This window comes from Manis pentadactyla, chromosome 4 (assembly GCF_030020395.1).
Source record: "Manis pentadactyla isolate mManPen7 chromosome 4, mManPen7.hap1, whole genome shotgun sequence".
Classification (NCBI taxonomy): domain Eukaryota; kingdom Metazoa; phylum Chordata; class Mammalia; order Pholidota; family Manidae; genus Manis; species Manis pentadactyla.
Genome location: NC_080022.1, coordinates 13,319,303 through 13,346,323, shown reverse-complemented (window position 1 = coordinate 13,346,323; position 27,021 = coordinate 13,319,303). Strand labels below are relative to the sequence as shown.

The 27,021-nt window shown below is 53.9% G+C and overlaps 1 protein-coding gene across 3 annotated transcripts in view; it reads right to left on the bottom strand.

The window, feature by feature from the left end:
- Positions 1-372: 372 nt before the first annotated feature.
- PAX7 (paired box 7) overlaps positions 373-27,021 on the bottom strand; it is a 97,762-nt gene continuing 71,113 nt past the window's right edge. For all 3 annotated transcript variants that reach the window (XM_057499791.1, XM_036914449.2, XM_057499792.1), the window contains exons 8-9: positions 11,123-11,369; positions 373-4,394 (exon numbers count right to left, since the gene is read on the bottom strand). In XM_057499791.1, coding sequence (XP_057355774.1) covers positions 4,279-4,394; positions 11,123-11,369 — 363 coding nt within the window. In that variant the 3' untranslated portion in view covers positions 373-4,278. The remainder of the gene's footprint in view (positions 4,395-11,122; positions 11,370-27,021) is intronic.

Below are 27,021 nucleotides of genomic sequence, written 5' to 3'. Positions count from 1 at the left end.
GAATCCCCATATCGAGCTCTGCTTCTAAGGTGATACGTAGGCTCTGAGCTCTCTCCCATCTTCCAAATTCTATGTACTGGCAGAGGGCCACAGCGGGTTCTAAGCTTGGCAGCAGGAAGTTTGTCCTGGTGAAGAGACCTGAGGTTACATCAGAGACACGCTTATGCAACAGCATCCACTGATCAAATATTGATTCAGCACCCACTACATATCTACCAGCTGCTTGGCACGGGGGACTCGGTAGAGGGCAAGAGAAATGCCGTTTATACCGACCCTCTAAGTTAGGCCAAAGGGCTCCTTGAACCCTCAGCCTCTTTCAGGGGAGCTACATAATGGCAATCAATTGAGTACACTGGACCTTGGAAATGCTTTTAATTTCTTTTAATGTATAACAGTTACGCCTGAGTTACAGAGGAAGCGCTTACAAGCAGGTAGTTAAAGCAAATGCCAGTTTCTCTTTCTAGTCTACTACTCCATATAGCTGAATAAATTATGGTGCGATTATATTTAAACACACATCCTCGGGCCCATGGCCCCATTCACACACCCATTCACACTCTCATGCACATACATTCACTCCACATGGAGGAAAATGGCTGTGAGTCAATCAAACACAGAAGCAACCGAGTTGCATTTACTAGAAGGAATGATCTAGAGTGCTATGTAGGTATTTCCCAGGTAGGGGATTGGCCAATGTTAGAGTTGACAGGAAAAGCATTCAATATGCATTTGTTTCTGAGCATTTCAAGATGGCGTCTGGAGTCCCCCAATTTGGTCTTGGCTTGGTGCCTCTGCAGGAGGGGAGAAGAGAAGACTTGGCCACCTCAAAAAGTGTCCAGTGGTGAAGGGCGCATTCAGGAGCTTGTCGAGCACATCAGCCTGAGACAGGCCCCAGGGAATGCCTTTTGTGGGCAATCATAGTTTCCCCAAGGTCTAGGATCCAATCTCAGAATGCTTCAGCAGCTCCACCTAAAACATTGGATTTTGGTGGAGCGGTCAAAGTCTGGGAACTGTCCTGTCCTCAAGCCACAGTCAGGTCAGCAGTCCGACCTCACCTTTCTTCTGGGCAAACCTCTCTCTCCATTCCTCTCTCCTCTCTTGTTCCCCTCTCTCTCTTCCCCTGCATGTTCCTCTGGCAAAAGAACAGCAAAGGTAAATCAAGTAAGAAATACGAGTATAAAAGCATAGCTTGCACATCACTTCCTTTTTTTTTTTTATAGCGAGAGAAATACCAAATGAAAAAACAAAGCATTAAAAATGAAAGAACCCAATAGAGCCTGGAATGTATAATTTGAAACACAGCATTATGCAGATAAATCCCTACAGATGGTCCCTGGCACTAGCACGACACACACTGTGGGGGTGTTTCTTTCCTTTTTTAGTGTGTATATATATATATGTATATTATATATATATATGTCAGCTTCCTATAAACGAACAGCACATCACCACATTTCCAACTAATGTACAATGAGCTCAGAAGAGGCGTCCCCCATAGGTAGGACCAATAGCTACTTGTGGTAAGTTTGAGGAAACATCTCTTATTTTGCTATGGACTCTATTTACAGGGATGGATGGGGATTGTTTCTGGGTTGGCCTGGCTCCTGGGGTTCAGGCCTTCTTTCTCAGGCTGTAGTCAATCCTCAAGAGTTTGAAGCCTTGTACATCTCATTCCACATCTTCTCTCTGGGGAAGTTCTGAGCTGCCAACACAAGGCTGAATTTTATCAATCGAGTTGGCTGGACATATTAACACAAGGGGTTTTAGGGAAAAACCTGTCGGGGTCAGGGTCTCTTTCTGAGAGGGCTGGGGCCCCGGGGGGAATAAGTCCTTTTTTCTACCAAGATGATGGCTTGGGAGAGTGACATAGAAATTGGATATAATGAGAAATCATTTGGTTTACTCCCATTTCACCACAGGGGGAAGATATTTGGGATTGGTCCTAGCACTGGAATGTCACTTTCCAGGGGTGGGGCTGGGTGGTTTTGATGTCACCTGCCTGAGACCCCTGCTCCTGGGTAACAGAGGGTGTAAGGGTGATTTCTGAGCCAGGCCTCCAGGGGGAAGGATTGACCATTGAAAGACTGGGGATGAAGATTGTGGGGTTGATCTTAAGGAGAGCTTCCTGGCTGTGACAGCTACAAAAGCAGGCACAGAGTCGCCACGGGGCAACACAGTCTTCTTTTAGGTCCAGAGCTTGAAGAACCGAGTCTCCTGTAGTGGATGCTCCAGTTGAAACCTTGGCTGAACTTGACGGTGGTGTCTGGGATGAGGTCCTGGACCCAACTCCAGGGTGTACCTGGCCAGGGGTGGAGGTGGAGCTCACAAGGTCGTGCTCAGCTGGGTGTTGGTGGCTTCCAAAGAGTCTGTTTGTCCCCAGTTATTAACAGTTTCTTCTAAGCCAGAGATACAAGCTCCTCTGGCCATAGTCCAGGACAGCCTTGGTATTACTGAGTCTGAAGAGGAGAAACAGGTGAGCTTGTGACATCCATGCAGGAACGTGTCCTAGCATCTTGCCAACTCTCTGTTCCCCAATGGAGAGGAACTCGAGCGGACTCCCAAAGCAGCAACCCTTCCCTCCAGGAATGTCTTGTTGGCTGAGGGCAAGAGGCATGTGTTGGGCAAAGAGGTCGCCTCGTTGCCCATGTGGGGAGAAGCAATTTGGCCCAATCTTTGTGGATTCAGTGCTATTTCCTCCCGTCACAGTGCCTTCTACCCAGCAGCACTTGATAAAGGGGATCCAAGTGTAGATTATAATGGCGGGGATGGTGAAGATGAATATAATTTTGATAAATAGGTGAAGGTGGTTAAACGTTCCCCGGAGGTGCAGTCAGGGCTCGAACCATTCCCCGAAGGTCTCAACTCTTGAAGAGCAGGGAGCTTGGGGAAGCCACTGGAGCCGCCAAGGAAAACGGCTTTTCCCTCTTCTCTGGAGCCTTTGGGGTGCCCCTCTGCCCCAGAGAGGTGGCCTGCAGGCTGGCCACATCTGCCCACCCAACTGTGCTGGCTCAGGAGCAGAGGTCTCACTGCCAAGAGTGAATCAACATAGAAAGATGTCACTCTGGGTGTGACAGAGACATGCCACTTCCTGCCCCCATGCCCAGGGGAATTAAGTGGTCGTCTGTGGGACAAGCAGTCCCCACCAGCCCCAGAACCCTGCTCCAGAGCTCAAGGGGAGACCAGCACCCCAACAGCCTAAAGCGACTCCTAGGTAGATAGAGGCCCCTTCCCAGAGGGTGGGGCTTCCAGGGGGAAGGCTCAGGTCTCTGACGGAGGCATTGTGAGAAATGGAACCTCAGTGGGGTGTAGTTTTGAAGGAATAGAGCTGAAGCCTTTGGCAGCAAAGATTTGCTTCCAGCAGGCAGGGGAGCCCCAGTTTAAAAAATCCCTTTTGAGCTTGCCCTGTGCCCCTTCACTCAGGTGTCCTCAAGACTGGATCCCCTCCCCCTCCCATCTGATTCGGCAGATGAGAGAAATGAAGGGCTCCGAGGGCTGCCCAGGCCCTGCGTGGGGTGGGCAAGGCCGGAACGTGGGCTTCAGCCTAAGAGCCTGCTGCCTCCTGATGCCTGGGCTGTGTCCTCACATCCCCACACGGCCCCGCCCCCTGGCTGAGCCTATTCCTGGCCCCCCCAGTACCCCTGCCTGGGCCAGATTCCCCCCTACACCCAGCAGAGGTATGTGGGAAGGGTCCTGGAGCCCTCAGAATTCTTGAGTGATTCTCCTGGGAAAACCCCAGGGCTAGCTGGACTCTCAGGGTCCAGGGGAGGAATGGGCTGTGCTTCTGACCCACCTGGGTAGCCAGCCCCAAACATTTTCTGCTGAGAGCAGCCCTGTGAGCTCCCCCTGCACCCTTGGCTGGGATACTCACCGGAGTCGGGTCCTAAGGGCCCCAGGACCTCATCCCAGACACCACCCCCTTTGGTGCCCAAGGTCCTCTATTCCGGGTGAGCTTCGATCTCCGTGCCTGAGAAGGCACAGAGGCCACAACAGGATTTGACTGGGTGGTGGTGGTGGGCGGGGGGGGTGGCAGGCTTCAGGCTGACCGGAAACCCTCCTGGGAGAGAGCGGAGGGGCAGACTCCAAGGGGTCCCTCTTGGTGCCTGACCACGGGCAAATGGTAGACTGGCTGCACATGTCCAGAGGGCTGGCTATAGAAGAGAATGGGCTCCTTTCCTGGCTTCCTGGGACCCCAGGGCAATGAAGGGACTGAGGCTGGGAGGCTCAGGGATCAAAGCTGTTGGGCTGGGACTTGGGCTGGGGCCAGGCGCCCCAGGGGCCCTAGTAGGCCTGGCCAGTTTCCACAGGCAGGAGTCCCAGCACGGTGGAGTGCTCCCCGAGCTTCATGCGGCGCTGTGTGGACAGGCTCACGTTTTTGGCCAGGTAGTCAACAGCAGCTGCAAAAGTAAGAGAAACTCCTAGAAACTGAGGTTCTTTTTGCCTCTTCTTCCATCTGCTCCACATCCATCCACCCATCCATCAATCCACTCTTTTGCCCATTATTCCATCTCTTCTTCTATCTCTCCATCTGTTCACCTATCCATCCATCTATGTATCCTTCCATCCATATATCTCTTCATTCACCCATCCATCCATCCACCCATTTACCCATTCATCCATCCATCCATCCATCCCTCAACTGTTTAACAATCGTTCGTTCAACAAATATTTACTTAACACTTACTATTTGCCCAGCTCTCATGGGTTCTGTGGAGAGGTACAGAGGGTACCTACATTGCTGAGTGAAGAATCAGTCCCTTTCCAAAACACCTCTACATATGTCCACAATGGGGACATCCATTGAGTCCCATGGAGCCCCGGTAGTAATCAGGGCAAGGTCCTTCTGCCTTTGTGGACCCTGGGCCCACCTCATGGATGACGTGAAGCAAGATCCCCTACCCAACAGCCAACGCAGCCTTTGTAAGTGAGCAGCAGGGGTCTGTGCAGAAGGAGCAGCCGGGATCCTGCTCTGCAGGGAGCTGACACCTCCAGCCTTGCGGTTCTGGTCACCCAGAGGAAAGGGCTGAGGGTCTGAGGGTGAGTACATGTGTGGGAACAGTGGAAACAAGAATCTCTGTGAAGTGGTAACAGCTCAAACATGAATATTCACACGAGCAGTTCTTGGACATGTACATGTGCACAGAAGTGGGTGAGTTGTGTGCACCTGTGTGAGTAGGAGAACAGTGGGTATGTTTTTGCATGTACAAGGTAACTGTGCACAGGTGAGTTTCACCTAAGTCAGGTGCATGTGTTGGTGTACATGTGTGTACAGGTATGACCACTGGACCAGTGTGCTGTCTTGACTGTACTAATTGTGCCAGCCTGAGGCTACAGCAGAAATCAGCCCTGACCAAATGATTTGCTATGTGACCAAAGCCTCTTGAGGCACAGGGATGCCGCCTCCCAAGCGGGCACCTGCTGAGGCCAACCCAACCCCAGGACCTCTCACGCCCAGAGGTGAGGGGAAGATGGAATGAGTGTTACCCTAGGAATCATGAGGACTGGCCCAACTCCCTCTCTGTCATCTGTCCATGAGGGACCCTGTAACACTCGACATGCCTTCCCAAAGTTGGAGTCTCCTGCCTAGGATAGGTGGGTGAAGCCAGGAGGTGACAGGCCTGGAGAAAGGGCAAGGCTCAGGGGACCGAGATGGGCAGAATCAGTAACTGAGCTACAGGAGACTGTATTGTCTAGGGGCTCAAATGACCTAGGTCCTAGTCCTACACCTGCCGAATTGTCAAGTGTGATTTTGGGCATATCACCTCACCTATCCAAGCCTTTTCCTTGTCTGTAAAATGGGGATGAGAATAGCACCTAGGTGGCAGAGTTGCTGTGAAAATTAAATGAGTAAAAGCATATAAAGTGGTTAGTTAGCACTGTGCCTGGTACACAGTGAGCTCGATAGACTTGGGCTCCTAGGATTGGGATTTAGTAAGCAGATGTGACCTTTGATGGGAACATGAAGGAAAGGAACAGTGAACAGGGAAATTCAGAGTCCCAACTCTGTCCTGTTCTCATGGCTTTGGGCACATCACTTTGCCTCTCCAGACCTGTTTCCTTGGCTGTGAAGTGGCTAGAACAAATTCCAGCCTCCTTAAGGGCTCTTATGAGGCTCAAATGAGAAATGTGCTTTAAGATGCTAGGCACAGAGGGCTCAGGGCTTGGGTCCCTAGATTCCTAAAAGATATGCAAATGCCCTGGGGTTTGAGAATCCGGACCCTGTGCCCCTCAGCTTCCCAGGCTCTCGGGCTTGGGCTGAGCCCCTTGGTGATGGCCCTGAGGTCACTCAGCCTTCCGGCTCCCAGCTGGTAGGGCAGAGATGACCAGAAACCCTCCTGGGAGAGAGCGTCCTCGTAACTCTTCAAGACTGGTGATATTGTTATCCCTATTTTACAGATGAGGAAATTGAGACCCTCCCCCTGAGAGACGGTAGAGCTTGACAGATTATGGCCCAAAGTTATGGAGCCAGGGATTCAAACCCAGGTGGTCTGATGCCAGCTCCTAACCACCCTCCTGAGCTTCACCCAGCAGCTTCCTATAGAGTAACTGCTGGTATATGCACAGCACTTTAGAGTGAAGCGCTCTATACCACAAAGCCCTCACTGGCCCATTTTCTACTCCAAGATATGTGAGTGATTTGTCCAAGGGCACATGGCCAAGGCGGGTGACCTTCCCGGAGTCACTGAAGGCTCTGCCCACCCTTCCTCATTCCACATCATGCCAATCCTGCTGCACCTCTTCCTGTGGGTGGGGTGGAAAGGTCTGGTCTGAACAACAATGACTGAGAACTACAAAGCACAATCCCATAACACATTGAGCACTTGCTATGTTCTCGGCAGACACGCCCTCATTTAATTCTTTCAGCAGCTCCTGCTTTGGTTACAGCTGTTCCCATCTCACAGAGGTGGAAACTGAGGCACCGAAAGATGGCTGGCTCAGGGTCATGCACAGCATGTGAGATGGAGGAGGCCGAGTTCGTGCCTCCAGCCACCCTGTCTCCCACTCTTTAGCCTCTCCCAGCCACGGCCCAAGCACAGTAGGCGCTTCCCAGGCCCTGGCAAGGTGTGCGAGCAAACACCAAGAAGCCAAACTTGACTGACACCAGCCAACTTCAAGGGCAACCAGGGGGCCGGGAGCCTGCCTTTCCCCGGGGTCGGGCCTGGGGCCGGTGAGGGCACGGGTGTGACATTCCTCATTAGGGCCCCTGTCAATGGCCCTCCCTGTCCCTCTGTCTCTCCATGGCTCCCCTCCTCTGCCTTGCACCCGCGCCTGGGCTCTAAACGCCTCAAATTAGATTAATCGCGAGTTGGCAGGAGATGTGGCGATGATGCCAACCAGTAAACAAATCTCAGCCGCCAGCGTCTCGTCAGCCTGCGGCCCCAGAGGAGGACCCTTCTAGACACAAATTCTTATTAGACTTGTCAGATCTATTAAAATTCTTTTCACACTTCTGCGTTCTATCAGCCCCATCATTAGTACTGCCCTGGCCTCTGGGAACACCAGGGCCATATTAATCTGCTGTGTGCCCTGTCCCTGCTGTCCCTGCCCCCATCCCCTCCAGGGATAGGAGAGACAGACGGATGGACAGACGATGGCCAGGAGCAGGAAACGGTGGAGGTGTCCCTGGGAAGATGAGAGGCCCGGGGAGAGGGGGCAGACTCCGCTGCTTAAGAGTTTAGCCCATTTGTATATTCCATGCACACCTGAAAGTTAGGATCTCTGGGGGCAGGGCTGTAGTGTGGTTCTGTACACATCGGTATGTGATCTCAGGCCAGTAACCTCTCTGGGATCCATTTCCTCACCTGTCCAGTGGGAATAGCCATGTACACAATACAGGGTGGCCATGAGGATGGAATTCGCATCCCATAGTAGATGCTCAGTAAATGGTCATTCACCTACCTTTAGACACATAAACACATACCTTTTATAAAATGATACCTCGCCACTGTGTATACAATACACTCACTCATTAGTGAATACTCACATAGAAATAAATGTGTGTATGCATCTGTCTATGCATAGGTGCATGGTCTATGCACAGTTGAGAACATGAACACCACAAAGGCGAGTCTACGCATATATCATTGCTGAATGTCTTATCCAAGTTTGCAGTTTGGCCAAAAGAGAACTGGGTTTGAAATTAGGAGGCCTATAGTCCAATACACACCTACTGTGTGACTTTGGGAAAGTTCCTAGCCTCTCTGAGCCTAGATTTTACATCTGTAAGCTGAGGATAAATAACACCAACTTTGGGCGGGGTTTTTGAGAAATGAGGAACATGCATTTTGCCCAGTGTCTTGACGGCTAAACTCACACATGGGACAGAGTTGAACAGGTGACAGGTGCACCTGGGCATACTCAGGGATGGTTTGGGACATGCATTCTTGCATGTGGACCCTGAGAACCAAGACACAGGTGTATTCAGTCGCCCACGCACGTGAGGAAGGTGGTCAGTGGGGGCATGATGTGCGCCTGGGCTGTCCCAGAACGTCAAAGGTGAGGAAGGTGGTACAATGGAAAACCGTGAGGGAACTAAATCTAATCCCTGGACTGCCATCTCACAGATGGCAATACTGAGGTTCAGAGAGACAGGGTGACTTGACCACACCCACTGGTGGCAGAGGAGCAGACTTTCCCTCAGGACCCTCTCAGCCCAACCTTGGTGGGGGTGGGGTCTAGGCTGGGATTCCCTGTGGGTAGGACCACACCACCGCCCTGTGCACATTCAAGCATCAGCACCTGTCTGAAAGGCCCAGAAGGAGCACTGGGCCTCCCCTGGAGGAGCTGGGGAGGAGGTGGGAGCTAGAGGGGGAGGGAGAGGAGGACAGAGGGACAGGGGGAGGAGGAAAGCACTCGGCCAGCTTTTCCTTAGCTGAAGGGGAACAAACACTCCCTTCTCGCCTCCTGGGCCCTTTTCCTTTTGATCCTCTCTCCCTTGCCGCCCCCACGCTGACTTTGGGGTTAATTTTATTTCCGACTTGGGCAGGCGCCCCTGGAGCGGGGCATGGGGCTCCGGGTGTGACTAACGCCTGCCCCAGGCAGCTGCCGCTGGAGCCGCTCTAAACTCTTTATCAAGAGCATGTGTGTCCTGCTCCATGCCCGGGAACATGGGCTGGGGCAGGGGGTCACCCTGGGCCCCTCTGGAAGCACTGCATGCACATGTGTGCACTCTGCTTTCAGACATACCTGCACACGTGTTACATACCACCACACACTTGCTCCCCGTATACATACATTCACGTGAGCAGCTAAACACACAATGTCATGCGTATATGCCCAAATGCACAATACACAGGTACACACGGATACAACGCACAATTCAAGCATACATGCATCCATATTTACACACTGCACACAGTCTACATGGCCACACACATACTCCAAAATGTATACACCCTCACACACATTTGAGAAGCTGTACATGTCTAAATGTGTATACATATATACATGTAGCCACACACATTTGCACACACACATCTGTACACATGCACACATTTATTATCCACGTCCACATAGTGACATACACGTATCACATTTGTCAAACATGCTGGAACACACATGACAGCCACATGTACACACCTGAATACACATTTAAACACGTATATATGTGGTATAGCCAATATACTTACATGACCAAGTGTGTGCATATATAAACATATATGCACATCATATGCACATAAGGTACTCATTTCCAATAAACATATATGAGTAGCCATATGCACATATATCCACGTGCCACTCATACATTCACAAACATACATACACACACCTATACACAAGGATGTGTGCACTAACACATGTATGCTGAAATACACAATGCACAGGCACATGTGCAAACCGTAACATACCATGACACATGTGCATGTCACACACATATACGTGTGCATATACACATATACGAACACACACATGGGGAAGGGGCCACGAACACAGCTGGGAGTTGGAGGCCACCACAGCTGGCCCTCATTTAGCTGTGGAGGCCAAGGCCCTGTGAGAAGGTTGGTGTTGGGGGCAGGAAGCAGAGGTCAGCGAGGCTGGGCAGCGCTGCAGTGCAGGGGCAGGAGAGGACGCCCTCGGGCTGGGAGGTCTCACCCTCTCACCACACGCCCTTCTGATTAGTTTGACACCAGCAGGTGAGGCCTTTGCAGGGCGGTGGGGAAGGAGGGGAGCCCAGTGACCTCTGCTCCCTGTGCTATGGGCCTGCCCTGCTGCCCTGGCCGGCAGCTGGGGGCTGTGGCGGGGCCTGCCTTGTGCAGCCGTTGGTCTGAGGGCCGGTCAGCCCCACCTCCAGGCAAGGTGCCAAGGGGATGGCGGTTGGGGTGGCACATAAGACCAGCTTAAAGTTGGGACCAAAGGCCGATGATGGGGGGTGTAGAGGAGAGAGCCCAAAATACAGCTGCCCTCCACACCCAGGGGTCAGAAAGGGCAGGATCTCTAACGGCCCACATGGAAGCCACCAGGACACGTGGCTATCAAGCACCTGAAATGGGGCTATACAGTGGAGGAGCTGAGTTTTACACTTTAATTTAATTTTATCTAATTCAAATGTAAAAACTGAAATTAGATTTAGTGCAGTGGTTGGGAATCTTCTCCATATATTTAGAACAGCTTGGGTGTGTACAGCTACTTTCTCAGTTGCAAATTTTATGAAATCTAAATCATAATCAAGTATTTTCGATGAAAACTCAAGTGTTTGAATTATAATGGGTTGGATTTCAAAGACCTAGTATGAAAAAAATGTAAACTATCTTGCTAATTTTGTATGGACTACCTGTCAAAATGACCATCTTTTCAATATACTGGGTTAAATAAATTATGTTAGTAAAAATAATTCCATGTGTTTATTCCTACTTGATTCTTCGTTTTAAAGTGAATGTTGGAATGACGCTGCGGCTCCTATTCTGTTTCTATGGGACAGCAGTGCTCTGACGCAACAGTGCCGTGAGCGCCGGGCACAGCTCAGTATCATCTCAGGAGCGCTGTGCATCCGTCTGGACCTCAGTTTCCTCATCCGTGAAATGGACCCCCCACCCCGCCACCACCTTGCAGCTCTCTGTCAAGCAGCAGGAAGCCCTTGGGGTGCGGGCCAGGAGGGGAAGGGCTGCCCAGGGTCCCGGGCACTCACTCTGGCCGTACTGGCCGTACTGGTAGCCAGCCACGGGGTCCACGCTGTAGCCGGTGGTGCTGTAGGTGGGCGGGCAGTAGGACTGGGAGGTGGGCAGGCTGTCTCCTGGCTTGATGGAGTCAGCCCGCTGGCTGCAGCTGGCCGAGATGGAGGTGGCCGAGTCCAGGCCGCCGTGCAGCGGGGAGATGGAGAAGTCGGCCTGCGGCTGCGGTGGCACAGCGCTGGGGTTGCTCAGGATGCTCATCACCTGCGGGGACAGACCATCAGTGCCGCCAGGTAGCAGGTGGGGGTGCTCAGAGGACGGGCCCACAGACACAGGCTGTGCGGGGACGAAGCCAGGCTGGCCCTGGACAGGCCTTTGCTGGAGTTGCTCCCTTGAGGTTCTTCCAGCACCGAGATCCTTGGAGTACCTGGTGGCGTGCCCTTGAGGGTAAGAAGGTTAGTAGTTTCTCTTGGTTGGGTCCTGACCCATGGAGTCTCCCTCCACTGAGTGCTCTAGGGGGCAGGGCAGGGCCTCGTGCCCCGAATGAATGCATATATGCATGAATGAATGAATGACCGAACTAGCTAATTATGTGCCCCCATGACAGGGAGCTCCCCCAGGACAAGGAACTGTGCCTTCCCAAATCAGACTGGGATGCCCCCGCCTTCCAACCTAAGGTTAGAGGAGGACTCTGGAAATGTCTGGCATCGTCCCCTACACTCCTTCTCCGACCTCCTGCCATCCCTTCCTCGGCCTGCTCTGCTCTGGACTGTGAGCTTCTGCCCCTACAGCACCAACACACAAAGCCAATGCTTTCAAACGAACTCTTTGATTCTGGTAGCTCCCAGATGGCTGTGCCCAACACCCCTTCCCTGCTTGGCCTGGTTCAGCGAACAGGAACTCACCATCAGTGCTGACAACCAAGACTGACAAGATGAGGTTTGTCTCTAGAGACTCAGCTTAAGGAACCTGGTGTTCACTTATTCATTCAACAAACATGCACTGACAGTGATTGTGGTCCGGCCTCAAACCGGGTCTTCAGAGGAAGAGCCATGGTCTTGCCCTCAGCAGGGGCAATGACTGGGTCTGGCGGGGCAGGCAACTTAGAACAGATGAAGTTATGAAGTGACAAGGGACATGACAGAGGCAGCTCAGGGGGCTGAGGGAGCCCAGAGGTGGGGACCCAGCCAGTCTGGAGGAGGTGACACCTGCTGCCCAGCTATCTGGGAGAGAGAAAGGGGACGGCGGGGCAGGCAGCAAGAGTCCCTGCAGTGAGAGAGCACAGGTGTCCCAGCCAGTCCCAGGGAGAGGATGGAGAGGCAGGAGGGAAGGGCAGGTCCTTGCGGGGTTGCCCTGCAGGGCCCAGGACCCTGGTGACCTCTTGGTGATGTCACCCCTATGGGAGGGAGGCTGCAGTGCCAGGCAGGGACAGCCTTGCCTGTAATCTGCCCAGCACCGAGCTAAAGAATCACGCTGTGATCCATGCTGGGCACACGACTGTCCTTTCATTTCCCCACCCGCCCCTGGGGAGAAGGCAGGCCACGGACATTCGAGCAATGACCTTGTGGCTGACCGGACACTTTCGGAAAACTTCTACCTTCTCATTTTTGACTCGTCCCTGCCACAGGCACTGAGGGCATGTTTGGGGTAGAGGGCACAGATGCGGGATCCTCACCCACTGATGTGGAAGCCACTGGGCATCCACACTTCCTGGCTGTGCAGCCTCAGCGTGTCCCTTAACTTCTGTGACCGACCCCAGTCCTGAGGAAGGGACGATGACAGTGCCCAACTCCGAGGCGGGTCGGGAGCACGAGAGGGGGCCGGGCAGAGCCTAGCTCAGGGCAGGCGCGCAGGCAACGGCAGCCCCGGGGCCTCTAAGCTTCGTCCCCTTCTCCTTTGCTTTCCCTCCTTTTAGCAACAAACTCATGTGACTCCCCATCCAGGGCCCTACAGAGATGTGGGTGCTGGAGCTACGAGGCCCACTTCTCAGATGAAGAAACAGGCCCACGAAGGGCTGCGGCTTCTCAACATCTCACAGTCTGCGAGGGAGAGCAGTTCAGGGTCCCCCTGGTCTGACCCCACTCACCCAACAACGTCAAGACTGGCTCTCAAGGATGAGGTTTGGGCCTCCGAGTCCCTAAGAGGGCCTCACTCCTGGCCAGCGGCAATTTATTCCCTGGGAAACTGCTGGTGAGGGTGAGTGGGGCTGGGGTCCCTTACCTGGAACAGGAGAGCAGGCTTCTCTGAATGGCACGGGCACAGCACCCCGACTCTTCCCTCAATGGCCCCAGCCCTCCGCCTCAGCCATGCGGGCCACCCCATCTCCGCCCTTTCCCTCCTCCACCCACTCGCGAGCCGGAGTGAAGGGTGCTGGGCCTGCTGGGGGTGGCCTCTGTCTCCACAGCTGGTGGAGCTGAGGTGGGCCTTGCCTGGTGTGTCAACTCCGCAGAAATGGCCGGGATACCCAGGGAAGGGTTTGTAAGAAGGAGCGAGTTGGGCCGGAGAGGTTCTGACGCAGCAGCGCTGTTTTGGACGGGATTCCCAAACTCCCCCAGCCCTGAATGGGCTCCAGAGGCCTCGGTCATGGCAGGCCCACCTAGCACTGGGTGGGCGGAGAGAGGGACCCCGCGAAGGGGGTGGTGTGGGAGGGCTTCTGACACCGTGGACTGTGTGCTGCTCTGGCTGCTGAGATGGGGGCTGGTGGGCGGGAGGGGAGAGCTCAGGGCCCACTCGGGAATCTAGCGCTGCCCCGAGCGTGAGGACCCGCTCCCTTCCAGGGGCCTGCCCAGTTCCCGACCTGGACCTCACTGTCCATCAAAGTAAGAAAATTGCTGCTCATCCCATTCCTCCCAATCTCCCCCCACAAACACTAACCCTGTTCCCCCCTCAAAGGAGGCCTGGGCCCCAAGAATAGTCTCAGGCTCAGGAAAACATACAGGCTCCACATCCTTCCTGCAGAAGGACAACTGAGGGGGTGGGGAGACTCTAAGGAGGGTTTGTCAGCCCTGGTGGGACCCCAATTTAACACTCCCTCCCGCACACCACCAGGGTTCCAAGCCCAGAACAGATTATGGAGTGGGAGGGGAGGGATGGGGCAGGGGTTAGGAGACTACGAGCATGTGTTGGATGCGCTGGGAGCTGCACATAGACCCAGTGCTCATCCTGCAAAACAGAGACCTTCAGAGAATTGCCACAAATCTAGCTACATTACTCAAGAATTATCAGTGGCTCCTCAGTACCTCCAAGGTCAACAGGGCCAAGGCTTCTTGTGATCAGACATTACCTGCCCGTCCTAACTCCTCCCATACCTTCCTACTTCACCCTTTACATTTCAGCTGCACCAACGATACAGTGTTTGCTGAAGACATCCTTCCTTCCTTCATTTATTCATTCAACAAATATTTCACAGAGTGTTACACATGCCAGGCTGGAGGTAGGGCTAAACTGTGAGCTCTTTCAGAGCAGGATAGGATGGTGCTTCAGCTATCTTTGCAGACCTGGTGCCTATGCTGTGCCTGCTACATACTATGAGATGGAAAATACCCTGTTGAATTAATATATATTCACTTAACAAATAGTTATTGAACACCTATTAAGTGCCAGACACTGAGTCAGGCACTGAGGGTATAGCGATGGGCATTAGCAACTCCATGCCCTCCTGGAGCCACCAGCCTAATGAAGGAGGCTGACAAAAAACAAATGAACAAGTAAGTATTATAATTTATGATACTTATAAGTGCTAGAGAGAGGCAAAGAAAGGAGAGTAAGTAGGGTAAATGGAGTAGCTAAGCAACACCTCCCCAAACAGGTGATATCCAGCAAGAGCAGAAAGAACCTGCCATGGGAAGATATAGAGGAAGAGCTTTCCAGACAGAGGACTCAGCAAGTGCAAAGGTCCTGAGGCAGGAACACGCTGCCAGGATGAGCAACAATTTTCTTACTTTAGATGGACAGTGAGGTCTAGGCCCAGGGGTCATGTTACAAGGTCAATGTTGAGAGTGAAAATCCCAGGAGCTGCAAGGCTTCCTGGAGTCCTTTGTCAGAGGGGCTTGTATGGTGCCCAGTAGCTCAGGAGGACTTGGATGTGGGGCCATTAACAGACAGCTCAGAATCAGCTCAGGCCCAGAGAGCTTTTCCTGTAATGGGATTTGTTCAATGGGATTTGCCCTGGAACATCAAATCAAATCCACATCTGGGATAGGTGGGAAGAGGGGTGCAGCCCTGCTAACTCTCTCTCCCAGAGTCACCGGTGGCCTGGTGGTCTAGGGCCTCCACTTCATCCAACCCTCCATCTCTGGACAGCTTGCTGGCAAATGGGACAGAACCCAGTTGAAGAAAGATGGGAGTGGGGCAGCGTGGATTCCTCAAGCAAATAGGCTATCATCACCCCTACAATGTATGTGGGGAAACTGAGGCATGGGGAAGTGAAAAAGCACACCCAGGATCATACAGCCACCAAGCGGCAGAAGTGGGATTTGAATCCAGATCTCCTTGACCCCTAGCTGTGTTCCTTACCTGCAAGAGGTGTGCTTGAGAGCATGGGGACCAGGCAACCCCACTGTGGGGAGCCCTGCAGGCCTCAGTGGCCCTCGCCAGCCTCTGGCTGGCTCATGGACCCCTGGGACTCCTTATTTACCCACAGAAGCAGGAAGCATTTGCCCGTGGTTAGGGGCCCAGCTGAGGTCTGGGGCCTGCAAACTTTTGAACTTGAGGAAGTCCTGGCCCGATGCGGTGATCCACCCCCCTCAAGAATGCTAAGGCCTCTCCCCCGGTGGGTTTTACTTTTTTCCCCGGTGACCTTGCTTTCACTAATGTATTACTTCTTGGTACGTTACCGTTACTAACTCAAAATCAATACCGACCTCCACATCTGTAAGGTTTTATCTGAAGGCAAATCTCCGGGCTGTCCGTCAGGCTGAGTGACAGCCATCCCTTCCTCCCCGACCCACCCGCCGTGGCCCCCGCCTACCCCCAGCCCCTTCCTCTCTCTGCTCTAAATCAGTCCCAGCCTCCACCAGACTAAATCAATAAGGGGCCAGCCTCACCGGCCTTCCGCCGCTGGGGAGAGGCTTGCAGGTTCGGGGGTGGGGGCCATGGGAGCCCCGTGCCAGCCCCACTTCCACATCCTCCAGTCGCCAGCCCCTCCCCTGGGATGCTGCGGCACGCTCCCCTACTTTAAAAGAAGGGATGGGAAAAATGTAATTAATTCCCTCCGTTCCTGAGCTGGCCCCGAGGGCCTGGGACCGAGGAGGCTGAGCTGGGAGATCTGCACCCTCTGTGATAACCAAACATGGCTTTGGGAGCGAGGCTGCAATTAGAAGGGGTGATCGCCATCATTGGGGCTCCACAGCAGGGCTTGGGGTGGGGGCTGGGGGCCGTGGCAGGAAGCAGAGGGGAGAGAGGGGCAGGGGCTGGTGAGGTCAGGATGGTGGGACCTGAGATGGGAGGGGGCTGGAAGGAGGCCAAGGACCCCCTGGACCAGTGGGCAGGTCAGGCAGCCCCACCTCAGCACTGCCGGAGGGGACCCTGAGACCTGAGAGGGACAGCTGTCCACCAAGGGCACCGGGCCATTCAGCACCCCCAGGGACTTCCCTGCAGCACTGGGGAGCCAGAACAACTGCTCTCTCCCTGATGAGCCATGACCCTGGGCAATTTCTTTAACCTTCTGTGCCTCCGTTTTCTCATCTGTAAAATGGGAATGATAACAGTTGTAGCTACCTATATAGGGTTATTTTAAGGACTAAAGGAGTGAACACACACCGAACACTTAAGAGTGCCTGGCACCCCGTTTGCACTCAGCACACGCTAGGTCTCCCTTCCTCTTCCACCTGGACTAGCAGGCCCCTGGCCTGAGGCAGAGGCGATCGCTTGAGGGTAACTCATGGAACTCCTCCCTCTCAGGGACTTTTTTGTCTCTTCTTCCGCATGGAGCCTGGCACACAGTGGGTGCTTTCTGAGAAGAGACTCGCTCTGCCCCCGTGCAGAAGCGGGGCCTGCACTCTGGAAAGGGAGCCAGCGTATGTCCCTTGGACCAGTCACACCCCATCTCCGGCCCGAATGTGCTCACCTGCAGTGAGGGGCTGGCGTCAAAGGGCACAGGGCCCTGACAGCAAGTCTGTGAAGTCCCCATGGAGACCCAGGGAGGCCCCCAATTCACACACCCACACTATGCCCACACGGCACAGAGCAGCCCACACCACACCTCCACAGGGACCATCGGAATCCAGGAAGGTGAGACAACTCAGCAACGCCTCTTGTCCGGATTGCCACGTAGCTTTTCATCAAAACCCCAAAAAACTGTCATGAAAAGCCTTCACATGCGCACACCTGCTTTTCTTAGGGTCTTCAGTATAGTTATGCACGCACGCACCCGCTTACCTGTGAGCACACCTAAATACAGGTGAAGCCTGGGAGGCGCCTCGGAGATTGGCACATTTTCACAGGTGGGGAAACTAAGGCTCAAAGGGAGTAGTGACTTGCACCTGCGAGGAGTGTCACCACAAAGGAATGTGAGTGTGGCCACGTAGGGGCTCACTGCCACTCTCCTGCCCCCAGTCTCTGGCTCCAAAAGGACCGGCTGGCTTGGTGCATTGAGCACTTTGATCTCCAGCCCTCGGATCCAACTCCAGCACAGGTCCATCAACTTACTAATTCATGCCCCTGACTTATACAAAACTGGGGAGCAACCTGTTCCCACTGTCAGGGAGAGAAGGCACGGGCGCAGCTTGCTGGGAATGGAACATAGTGTTTGAACTTCATGAAGCATGTCTCGTGGGCCAAGACCCGTCACAGCTTGCCCTGGTCCCTAAGGGTCTGGGGCCTGGAGCCCATCACTGTGTCTGGAGGGACCCCATGGGGGCAGGCTGAGGGCCATGGAGAAGAGACAGAGTTGCTCCACTGGGGTGTGTCTGCTCAAACACTGCTTATCCACCTTGGCTGCCCTTTGGCATCCCCGGGGAGTCTTTAAATGCTGATGTCAAGATCCCACCCCGTAGAGATTCTGGTTAGTGATCTGAAGTTCTGGACATCAGGATTTTTTAAAGCTTACTAGTTGATTCTAAAGTGCAGCCAAGTTTGAGAGCCACTGCTCTCAACCATCTCTATTACCATCTCAAACCATCACTATTATTGCTATACGCATACCCACAAGGATAAAGACATGGGCACGCACACAAAATACACACAGACACTCACACTGGAATGCACACAGCATTACACAGACAGGCCAACAGGAACACACAAAGAAGGAACACGTGAAAAACTGCATGCACACTGCTAGTCCACACACCATCCACACACTTCACAGATACACAGGCAAGCAGATGCACACACGTTCACACACACTGCAGCCTCCCACTCTGTAACTGCCGGCTCACTAATGCAAGCCTATGTGCCCACATTCACCTGTTCCAGCCCCCAGTGGACACATGGACACACATCACACAAACACAGCCTGCCTATCTGCTGCCTGTCCCCAGCTCCACGCTGGGATTAGCGAAAGTCTGAAATCACCCACCCAGACAGCTGACCCTCCACCCCCAGCCCCCGCTCCCCTCTCTCCCTCTCATTTCTCAGCTAAGAGGATCTGGGCCCCCTCCCCTCTCTCTGCCCCCTGTGGACAGCAGTAATGGGCTTCGGGTGCTGACTTTGAGCTTCCTAACAAGATTTCCTGCAGGTCTCCCTGGACCCGCCCCCTTTCGCCTTCCGTATCTCTGTTTACTGCCTTTACACCCGACCCCCAGCCACATCTCACACCCAAGCCCCCCACCACCCAGGAAAGCTGGTGCCCAGGCATGGCAGCCAAGTTTCCCTCCCCTCCTCCACCCTAACTCCCTGACGCCCACCCAGCCTCATGTTATCACCCAGCCTTCCATGAATGCTTTTCTAAGCCTCAACACTGCCACTGTCTTGAACAGCATAGCATCTTACAGTTTCCAAAGTATTTCCCTTTAAGCCTCCTAACTACTCTATGAAGCGTTGTTACCCCATTTCTCAGATGAGGAAACTGAGGCTTAAGATCTCTCCCAGAATCACCTCTAGGATGAGTGGCAGCACTGGGGCAAGACCCTTGACCCCTGACTTCTAGTGCAATGCTCTTGTGCCCCACCTGGCTGTGGTCTTCACTACAGATGGCTCCGGGCCATTTTTAGTTCAGTGTGTGTATGTGTGTGTGCATATGGGAGTATCACATGTGTGACACTAGTGTGTATGTGCATGCATGTGCACATAGGAGTATTGTGTGTGTGGGTGTGGGTTTTGTACATGAGTTCATGGGTGCATGGGTCTATTATATGTGTGTGCGTGTGAGCGCTGCACATATATATGGGCACATGTCCCAGCTGCCCCTCTAGTGGATCTCACCAAGAGCACCTGCTAGGGCTTGGGGACCCCCTGATCACTGGGAGCCATCTCTGACTGGGAGGGGAACACCTCACCCTCAAACTCCTTCAGTTTATCTGTTCTTTCCACGAAGTTCAACATACCGACCCAAAAAGACTCAAGAGACAGGCTGCGTCTGCTTGGAGAGGACAGCAGGGAGGAGGACTTCTGCAGAGCCAGGATTCGGCCTCGGCTTTGGTGAGAACGCCTGGCCCGTGGGGGAGGAGACTGCAAGGCTGGCCCCAAAAGGCTGTGAAGCTTTGGGTTTGCGCCTCACACGGAGAAAACCTTCTGTCCTGGGCCCACACTGACCCTGAGCCTGACCCTGTCCCTGAATTAGGCCAGGAGCTGCTAGGGGCAGACTTGGTATCCTATTCCCAGTGCCCAGCACAGAGTAGGTGTCCAACAAATGCTCATTCACCGGGAAAAAGGAGTGAATCCATGAATAAATAAACGAACGAATGAATTTATCTGTTTATCCCCAGCACAGATCCCGGCACAGAGTTGGTTGAATGAAAAGAATAAACGGAGGGTCTTGTGGCGGCTCACACCCACCCCTCAACTCAGCAGATTCCAGAGCCCCCCTCCCACCCGGGGGGGCTTTGGAGACTCAGCTAAAGGCTTTCAAGGAGTCAGGGAATGGACAGAATGATTTGCCATTCGTTGTCCACGAAGTTAAGACTCCCTCCCTCTCTCTCTCTCACACACCTGTACACACGAATTTCAATGTTTGGTCTGCAAGATGTCAACCTCCAAATACCTGGAAACATCTAGAAATATCTGGAAACACCAGAGGGGAGCTGTCTCTGGCCTCCTGCCCCCGGATGGACCCTGGCTGGCCCAAGTCTGAAGTGTTCATGCCAGCACGGGCCCAAGGACTTGGGGCCCCCTGGTGGGTACTGGCGCTAGTGGGGTGCAGTGGGATCCAGAGACCATCTCTGATGGCACGATAATGGCAGATGGGGGATTAGAGCAACTCTGCTCAGAGCGGTGGCAGGGCTGGAAAAGGAAGGGGCCGATCGCCGGGAAAGATATGACTATTTAAAGATAATGATTGCATAAATTTAATTAGCACACTTTCACGCGGCAAATGGCCGTTTTGTAATTAATGTATCTGGCCTTACTAAGCATGAAAGATCCCATCTCCTCCTCCTCCCCTCCTGCTCCCCCTCCTCTGCCGCCCTAATGAAAGACAGAGAGCAAGTGACAGAAACAGTTTGTCAGTGGCTCCAGGTGTCAGAGGCCTAATTGGCTGAACTGAGGGGAGGCCGGGAGGCGGGAGGGCTGAGGGGGAGCTGCAGGGGGCCTCCTGACTCTGGGCCGGCCCAGCCTGGGAGAGGAGGACAGGCTCTAGGCCCCCTGGCGTGGGGGGGGTGCTCCCCCTCGGTAATTGCTGGAGACAAGGATACAGATTGGCCGTGGCAGGGAGTGAGTGGTGGCAGGGAGGCCTCGTTAGTACCTGGGCAGACAAGCTGGCACATATCACAATGCGTTAAGGACTCTCAGCCATGATAGCTCAGGCCCTGCTGCCCTCTCCAAGGATCAAAGCCCTGAATCAGAATGAATGAATGAGCCTCATTTCCCCCTTCCAAAATATGGCCGCTGGTTATCAAGAGGCTCAAAAGGAAAAATGATCACAGCCTCCCATTATTAAGCACCTACTATGTGCCAAGCACCTACTGCGTGCCAGCAGCACTGCCATCCACTCCTTACCGTAGCTGTCAGATGGAGATGTATTTTAATCTTTCTGAAGCTGGGATGCAGTTCACCATCCATAATGCCTTGCTATGGCTACAGCAGCAGCCACGCAGCATCGTTGCCAGGCAGCAATGATGGCAGAGCTGTGTGTGTGCAAAGCTTTGGTTGGCACCTTCTGACAACCTCACAAAAGGACTGGCATCAAATTATCTTAGATTCAATGATATGGGCATAGGCTGTTCTATGTTACAGATCAGGAAACTGAAGCTCAGGGAAGCTAAATTAATGCCCAAGTCTACATACACAATTAGTAAATAGTGGGCAGGGATTCGAACTCAGAAAGTGACTCCAAAGTCGATTCTCTTCCTAGCACCCACCTAAGGGACCTACTGCAGGGCCAGCTCAGCACCTTTCCTACTGCCATGGGACCATCTCCTGCAGGCTGACCAAGATGCTTGCTGGCTCCCTAGGGAAGCCTCTTTGTTAGGTGGGTACAGCTGTCAATTGAAATAATGTCCCTCAAAGTTAGAGCTGCCTGGTTTTCCTGTGGGGTAGCCAGGTCATGAGGTTGAGAAGGTTACAAATGCCATGTCTGACCTTTGTGCCACAGGGCTGTGTACACTCCCACCTTCTGACAATGAGCCTCCACCGTCTTCAGCCACCCTCTGCCAGCCCAGCCCCAGCCCAGTTTTCTCCAAGGAAGGTGGGGCGGGGAGGCCTTGAGCCAGCCTTGGTCGGGTGGAGCAGGGCCCAGCCAGCCCTGTCCCTGACCAAATTCAATTTCAAAGCTTAATGAGTTTGCAGAGGAGCCGGGTGAGCTCACTGACGCCACTCCTTGCCGGCTGGGTGGCTCCCGGCCGGCCACCAAGTGCACGGTGGCCAGAGCAGGGAGAGCCCTGGGCTCCATCAAGAGTGGCGGGGGGCACTGAGCGAGTGAAAAATGTCAGAGCAAATTGCTCTTGACAGCGTTAATATCTGCACCTCATAGCAATAATTACATGTAAATAAATAGCAAAATCACACTCAGCTGGAGGCAGCTTGGGGAGGACAGACGCTGCTAAGGACCAGCTGGGGACCTGGAATGATCCGCTCCAGCTTTTTCTTTCCTTCTGAGTCTCTGCTACCCTCTCATCTTCAACCAAATTCTTGCTGCAGCACAGAACGGAGGCCTCGAGATTCTGGCCACTCATATTAAAAATGGAAGAGGAAAGAAACCATTTGGGTCCCCCTGTGCTCTCATCCAGCTGAGGGGGAACAGTCAGTCCGGGCACCCTCCCAGCCTCTGTCTCTCCTCTCTCCCTAAGCTTCTCATCCCATCTCCAGGTCTTACAGAGAAACGCCTCTGAAATCCACATCTCTGCCGACCCTCCTCCTGGGCACCTCCTCCTGCACTCCCTGTTTCTATGACTGTACCACCCCCTTGGTCACCCAAATTCCTGACAGCCCAGTCATCTCCACCTCCCAGCCCAGTCCCAATATCCATGATGCTGTGCAACTTCATGCACCGTGCAAACTCACAAACTAAACATGGTACAACTTCCTAGAGAGTCAACTCCATACAATGCTGGTTTATCATGTTATTAGGACCAATACATATGACCTCACAGTGGCGAAGAAAGAAAAACGCACATGCATTTTAAAGATAATACACAGAAGTCTGTGATGCCCCACCCCTCAGAGCCCCAGGGGGAACACACTCAACTATCATCGGGGTGCTTTGGAGAGAAGTTTAAGCCCAGTGTGCAACCAGAGTTGCCTCTAGCGTCAAGTTTGGAGTAGTATTGTTTTGGGGGCCTGTTGGTTTGGTTCTGTGCTTCTGCTTGCAACAGCAAGGACCACGTCTGATCTGTGTTTGAGTTCATGGTACTCAGCAAGAGTCCTTTGGAGGCGTTTGAGGGCAAGCCTGGGAGGAAAGGGCAGGAAGGAAGGGAATGCACAGGAAGGTAGGCAACGGGAGGAGGAGCTGCTGCCCAGGGAGGTGACACTCTCCAAACAAGCCCAGGTATGCCAGATAGCCGGATTTAGTTCAGGGTTCCACGCCAACCCCCTCCTTCCCAACGTCCTGCTGGCACTGTAGAGAGTTTCCAGGAGTCAGGGCTCCCCTGCCCCAGGAGGAACACAGAGGCCCTCCAGCCACTTCCCCGCCCTGCCTGCCTCACCTGCACAGGGCAGGGATCGCAGGCTCCATTCTTTGCGAAACAAATATCTTCTTCAGAGCAGCCCCGCGTCCCACACCGTCTTATTTAGTTCACCGACTAATCCACTTATCAAGGATAAAGCGCCTGTGAATCCCCACTTGATAAAGGCAGGCACAAAATTAGCAAAAACGTGCCCACGGCTGCGACGTACCAAACAAACAAGAGGCTGGGGAGGGCTGCGAAGAGATGTTGTCTCTTTTCAGTCCTCAGCCCAGGGAGATGCGGGAGGAGATAGCTGGCCCTCCCTGCCGCTGCAGGCTGGGAAGCCGATGCTGCTGGTTATTCGAGAAGAAGGCTGGGCAAAGCCGGGGAAGGAGCTGGAATGGAGTCCCTGCTCCATCCTAAACTGTACCCCATTGCAGCCCAGGTCCCCAGCTCCCATTACAGTCCGACTCCACGACCCTATGCTGCCCAAAGGTAGTCAATGCGTCATCCTAGCAACGTTTGTTCACTGCTTACCATGCCAAGCAGGATCCTAAGCATTTTGTGTATTAATTCATTTACTCCTTACAACAGCCCTGTGAAATAGGCACTACTGTCATCCACATTTTACAGATGAGAAAACTGAGTCACAGAGAGGTCAAATCACTTGCTCAAGATCACGCAGCTGGTAACTGTTGCTCCCAACTGGAGAGTTTGTATCCAAAACTCTCCCATTCAGCCATGACCAATTCCGACTCAGCCTGCACCTCCAACCATGGTCCCCAGCTCGGATACCAGTCCTTCAAAACGCTGGCTGTACGCCTGGCTATCCATGGCTCCTCCTCTGCCACTCTGCACAGGGCCTTCAAGTGGCTGAACATCATGCTGCCGACATGATCGGATGACTGCCAAGTTCACCTCCCCGCCTCACTGCCAGAGCCAAAGTTATTTTTCTGTGCACCACATCCATTAGTGACTCTGTCATCAGTTATGGGAGGGCCTCCCAATTGACCCCCAAGTGCCCCAGGGGCTCCGGGTACCACCTTGTCACCATGGCAGCAGGATTACTGACACCATCACACAGATGGGAGAACAGAGATTTGAACAAAAACTCAGCCACAGTTAACTGGCTCATCTGAGGGTAGCTTTGAGAAAAGAAGGGTCTTTGCTCTGGGTGGCTAGGGAAGGTCCAGGAAGAGAGAGGGGCCAGGAGAGGATTCAGGAAGACTCGGGTCCTGTGCGACCCACACACCCACCAGCTCTGGCTTTGGGTCCCAGCCTAGGGGTCGGGGACATTAATCACAGGGAAGCACCTGTCAGGGTGGCATCTGGAACTAAAGGGAAACAGTCGTCAAAAGGGCAAGACTTCTCACCCCAGGCTCCTGGGGCTCTGAGACCAACCCCTGCCACACCAGGAGGCCAGCCCTGGGAGCGGGATATCTGGGGTTCAGGTCTGGGCAGCCCCCTTTGCTTGGGAGAAGGGTCCTGCCACAGACACCTGGACTGTAGATGGGCGAGGGGTGCTTGGCGAGTAGCTGGGCTCTGGCAGGTTGTCGTGGCCAAGGGCTGGGAGGGGGGAGAACTTTCTGGGGCTGTTGTTCTTATTGATGGAGGGACCCAAAGCAGAGTTCCTTCCCACCCCAAGGCCACACAGCTGGGAGGGGGTGGGGCTGGGATTCCAATTCAGGCCTGTCTCTGCACCCACCCCCTTCAGCTTTGGGGATGCTCCCTGTTGCCCAGCACCCTGCCCCTCCCATTCCTGTAAATTCATCACCCTCCAGCGGTGTGTCTGATTCCCCATCACTGTTTGCTCCCATCCTGGCCCCTTGCGCTGTCTCGTGGCTTTGCTGTCTCTTCCTGTCCCTGTCTGCACCCCTCTCTCTGTGCTGCTCCGTCTCTTGTTCTCTCTCTCTCTCTTCCTGTTCTGAGTCTCTCAGTCTCTGGGAGTCTCTCTTCCCATCTCCCTCTCTCCATGTGCTCCTCTCCCAGACTCCCTCCATCTCCCCCTGCCTTGCCCTCTGTCCCTCTGCCCCCACTGTCCCTCTGCCCTCCCTTCCCCTGGGCATCTGAGTGTCTCTCTGGACCTATCTCCCTTCTCTGCACCAGCATCTCACACCCTGATGCTCTCTATGGCTCTGTTGGTCTGTCAGCTTCCATGCCCCTCTGCCCACCACTTCTGCCTACCTCCAGCAGGAGGCACCCCCAAATCAGCCCCGGAGCTTCGTGCACCAGAGCTGAGCCCTCCATGCCAGGGTGCTGAGCTTGTACCTTGGTCCAGCTGGTTGTCAGCATCATATAGGCCTGCAGGGCTGGAGGAACCCTGAGCCCACCTCCCTGCACCTCTGTTTCTTCCTCTGAGCATCTGAGGGATGTCAGCTTCCCTCCAAGGCCTCTCCTTTCTCCTTCCTCTACTGTCCAGGGTGGTCACCCCTGAGTTGCTGTAGGGAGCTTCTGGGGCCTCTGAGAGCTGGGGAGTTGGTAAGGCCATGATGAAATCATTTCAGCCAGTGCTTCTCAAACTCCCTCACACATGTGAATCCCCTGGGAACTTGGTAAGTGCAGACGGGACCTGGAGTAGCAAGGATCTGGTCCAATCCCTTTCCATTCTGGCAACCCAGCATGGAGGAGAGAATTTAATCTCTGGCATCAGGCAGACTTGGGTTTTGGATTCTGGCATTGCCCCTTGCGGCTGACCTTGAGCGTTGCCTCTGAGTCCATACCGTGGGCACTGCAACTCCAGACCCTCGGGACTCAGTGAGGATCAAAGAGCTGGTAGGGCAAAGGCACCTCGTGGACTCCCAGGTCCTGAGCAAACAGAAGCTGTCATTGCCATCATTAGGGACAGTGACAAAGCTGGAAGGGCAGCCCCACTTCTTCAGGGGCCAAAGCAGGTCAGAATCCCAACCCGGACAGCGGCTTTCCCTCTGAGACCTGGAGTCGGCTGGGGTTAGGGTCAGCACTCAGGGGCTCAGGGAAGGACCAGGGGAGTCAGGGGTGGGGGAAGCACTGTCTGTGGTGGGGAAGGGGAGCAGCCCCTGGGGGAGGCTCAGGAACTTCTGCCCTGGGCATCACATCTCAATTGCAGCTTGGACGTGTCCCCTCTGTGTAAGATGCTTGCCAGGGCCCACCTGGGACTTTAATCCTCCACTGCCCGCAGGTCAGGCCCGTCTGGGGAGAGGGTTGAACTGAGTTCTCATGCTCTCTGCAAACCTCCAACAGACCGGCGGGATGGAGGAACAGGAGCCAGGCAGGGTGGGTCTCCCTCACACGCATCTCCAGGGGCTCCTTGTCCAGTGCACAATGCTTGAGATTTCCCAGGGCTTTATGTCAAGGGGGGGGGGCGGGGTGCCTACACCACTCAGGGCAGAGGCAGCGATGACTGTAAATGCTGTCCATCGACCCACCTCTGAAGTGACCTGGCCATTGCCACACCTTCCACGCCCTCGGAGAAGCTCTGCTAATCCCAGAGTCTTTCTAGGCAGTGAAAAGTGCGCAGGGCCATCGTGGGTGTCCCTATAGCAGGAGACAGTGGGTTAGGTGAACTCTTTCTAGAGTGCCTTCTGTCTTGGAGATTGCTGGAGAGTGACCTCTGTCCCCCCTGCCAGCACTGGGAACACGCCGGCACTATCCCCAACAGATAGCCCCATGGAGGTTTAGGGTGGGATTGTGAAGGGTCCCTTTTGACCTTTACATACTTTGACCTGCTGCCACCTCTTGAA